Source organism: Protobothrops mucrosquamatus, unplaced genomic scaffold (assembly GCF_001527695.2).
Source record: "Protobothrops mucrosquamatus isolate PMUCROS unplaced genomic scaffold, P.Mucros_1.0 scaffold_94, whole genome shotgun sequence".
In the NCBI taxonomy this organism is placed as follows: Eukaryota; Metazoa; Chordata; class Lepidosauria; order Squamata; family Viperidae; genus Protobothrops; species Protobothrops mucrosquamatus.
This window is the reverse complement of record NW_015386170.1, coordinates 503,507-506,731: the sequence shown is the minus strand read 5'-3', so window position 1 is coordinate 506,731 and position 3,225 is coordinate 503,507. Positions and strand designations below refer to the sequence as shown.

General features: G+C 38.9%; 1 protein-coding gene across 1 annotated transcript in view; it reads right to left on the bottom strand.

The window, feature by feature from the left end:
- Nucleotides 1–257: 257 nt before the first annotated feature.
- Nucleotides 258–3,225, bottom strand: part of FHIT (fragile histidine triad diadenosine triphosphatase) — a 105,377-nt gene continuing 102,409 nt past the window's right edge. The window contains exon 5 of the mRNA XM_015814786.1: nucleotides 258–359. Coding sequence (XP_015670272.1) covers nucleotides 258–359 — 102 coding nt within the window. The remainder of the gene's footprint in view (nucleotides 360–3,225) is intronic.

Sequence of the window (3,225 nt, the reverse complement as noted above, 5' to 3'; positions counted from 1 at the left end):
GCATTCTAACCACTGTGCCACCACAGAGTCCCAGATTGAGATCATATGATTGCAAGGACATTGCAGCGGTTGGAACTGTAAGGCTTGGTTATACGTCCCCACATTGCTACTTGTAACTTTGAATGGTGGACTGAACTTGAGTCCTACTTATATACTGTATAGGAGGATATAATTATATATTTACAATATATAATTCCTATAATATATGATGAGTAAATATATATAATTATCTAGGTAAAGAGTAGTTACCTCTTCTTTCACTGAAAATATTTCTTGAGGATTGTAGCTTCAATTGCCATTTCTTCATCAGATCTCCATTTGCTGGGGGAATCCTCAGCCTCTTTGTCATGACGCTGAAGCTTAATAGGAAAGAAGAAAGAGATATTATATTGAGGGGGAAGTAATTGAAGCAATGAACGTGATGACCATAAAGTGTGGTGTTTTTAGCCTATTCTTTGATTCCAATAATTTATTTCTGATTTCTGATTAATTGGGAAGATTTCAAATTCTGGAACTCCATCATGTTGACGTTCTCAGCTTTTGTTCCTCCATTTCATTTATCTTATACACAACATGTGTACTTACAAATGCACAACATTTGAGACAAAGAAAGAACCAGGAGACAAAACCAAAAGCAGGTATATACCTAGCATTTCTGTAATACACAGAGAGAAACAGTGAATATTTCCTACTATACCTGTTCCAGAAAGAGGACCAGACATGTCAGAAATCTAATACTTGAGAAGCAATTCAGGCAAGGAGAACTTCAGAAGCATCTCCATGTGTGTGACATGATCAATGGATCTTAAAGCAACCAGAAGGATCATAGAGAAAACCATTTTCCAGGAGAAGCTTTCTCTGACGGTGGGTCTTAACCTCATTCCAGGCTGCGGCTTACAATTTAATAAAGCTTTTGTTATAGGTCAAATGTGGTCAGCCTATTACAGTTGAATCAGATACGTGGAGAACTGGAAATAAAATAAATGAATTGTGAGAAAGAAAGAGTGAAATCATCCTTGTTGAGAAAAACTCACCCATCCCCAGAGGGGGAAAAAAGATTAAAAAAAGAGAAGAGGAACTGGAAGCAGTAACAGTTTACATTTCATGTTCACTCAGATGTAGATCTCGCTCATTCCATCATTCGGTATTCGTAGATTTTACTCTTTGTAAATGTATTTTAGACTGCAGCCTTCAACAACAATCACATTATACCATTCATTCTTATCCCTCCTAAACCAGGCATCTACAAGCACATCTGGCCTGGATTTTTAGTGTCTGAAACAAATAACAGAGTAACAGAGCTGAATGGACCTTGGAGGTCTTCTAGTCCAACCCCCTGCTCAAACAGGAGATCCTATACCATTTCAAACAAATGGTTGTCCAATCTCTTCTTAGAAACCTCCAGTGTTGGAGCCCCTACAACTTCTGAAGACAAGTCATTCCACTGATTAATTGTTCTAACTGTCAGGAAAATTTCTTCATAGTTCTAGGTTGTGGTTCTCTCCTTGATTAGTTTCTATCCATTGCTTTTTGTCCTGCCTTCAGATACTTTGGAGAATAAGTTGACCCCCTTTTCTTTACAGCAGCCCCTTAGATATTGAAACACTGCTATCATGTCACCCCCAGTCCTTCTCCCATATAGAGGAGAAGACTGATCAAAGCAATATTTCTAATCTCATCTAGTATTCCTCAAACTTGGCAACTTGAAGTCCACACATCTTAAAGTTGCCAAGTTTGAAAACACTGATAAAGATGGACAGTTGCGTTTGATGAGTTGCCTATCATTGACAATTCTCACAACCCCCTACAGCATTCAATATGACATTGCTCAAAAGACTTATGGGAAATTTATAACTGTGGCCAGGAACACCATTTAGAAAAAACAGATCTTTTGCCAAGGAACTTCTAAATCTGTGCCTCCATGTTGCATTGCACTTGTGTCAGAAGCACTGAGTGCTTCTGGGTTGAAAGATCACCATTGCCCAGAGGATGCCCAGTTGGGAGCTCCTGTCACGTCCCTGGCAGGATCTGGAGAGAAGGACGGGAGCTCACACAACTCCATGGCAGCATTCGGGTCTCAAACGCGGGCTTGCTAACCTCTAACCCAGCATCCTAACCATGCAAGCCACAGTGCTCCTTGGCTCTATGTTATTTCTTCTAATTGTATACTTCCACTGTATAAGTGCTTGTCAAATCCAGGGCAAGCTGTTGATTTGGGAAATGACAGTAATTTTGTATATTTTTGAACTGGGACTTTCTTGCTACAAAATGGAAGAAAGAGTGAGATGGCTTTGTGTGGATGAGTTAATGAATGACATATTGAACATCCCTCAAGCTCTATCACAACAACAACAACGACAACAACAACAACAGTCTGCCATGCCACAGTGTTATCCATTTTAATAAAACAACTTAAAACCAGGCTGTCAGCTTTGTTGGCAACTTCACACTGGGTGGGGTGGGGGGTTGATGTGGAAGGGAGGAAGTGAATCCTTTTTCCTAAAGAGAAATATTCAAAGAGTCTGTCTGTTTACAAGTGATCAAAAGTGACAGTTGGTGCTTATCGGTGGAGGAGTATTTTCCTCCTTGAAGAGAAACAGGAGGATAATTTATCAGGAAAGCTGAGAAGCCAGACATCGGTAATGATCTGTTTAGAGAAAGGAAGATTTTAGAGGAATATTTGTATCACAAAATAAGGAATTGAAGCAAGTTGGCAGTAGGTTTTTTTTTTAAAAAAAATAGCTGCCCTGACGCTGAGAGGTTTTCCTTGGCAATTTAGATTTCCAAAGCTGGATAACACCAAGTAGAATGGCTAGAGGTTTTAATTAATTTCTAACAGCACAAAAAGGTCAAATTTCTCTTATATTTATCCTTACTTTAAAGATTCTTAAAACGGTGTTGTGACCTTAGAGTTGCTTTTATTAGCAGTTGCTTTGTAGAAAACATGGGTGCAATACACACACACACACATATCTTGAGTTTCTTTCCCCAACTTTTGCTTCCTTCTACCCTATACTTGCTTTAGATGAAAACTGACATCACAAAGACCTCTCAAATTGAATGAGGTGCTCATTGAAGGAGCTGGAAATGAATAATTATGTCAAAGGAATGAGACAAAGGCAACATTCTAGAGATCAGATTATAGGCTACTAAACCAAGCTGAGGAATCAATTGCTCCCCTTACAGAGCAATTGTAGCTTCATCAAAGATCGAATGCATTTAAAG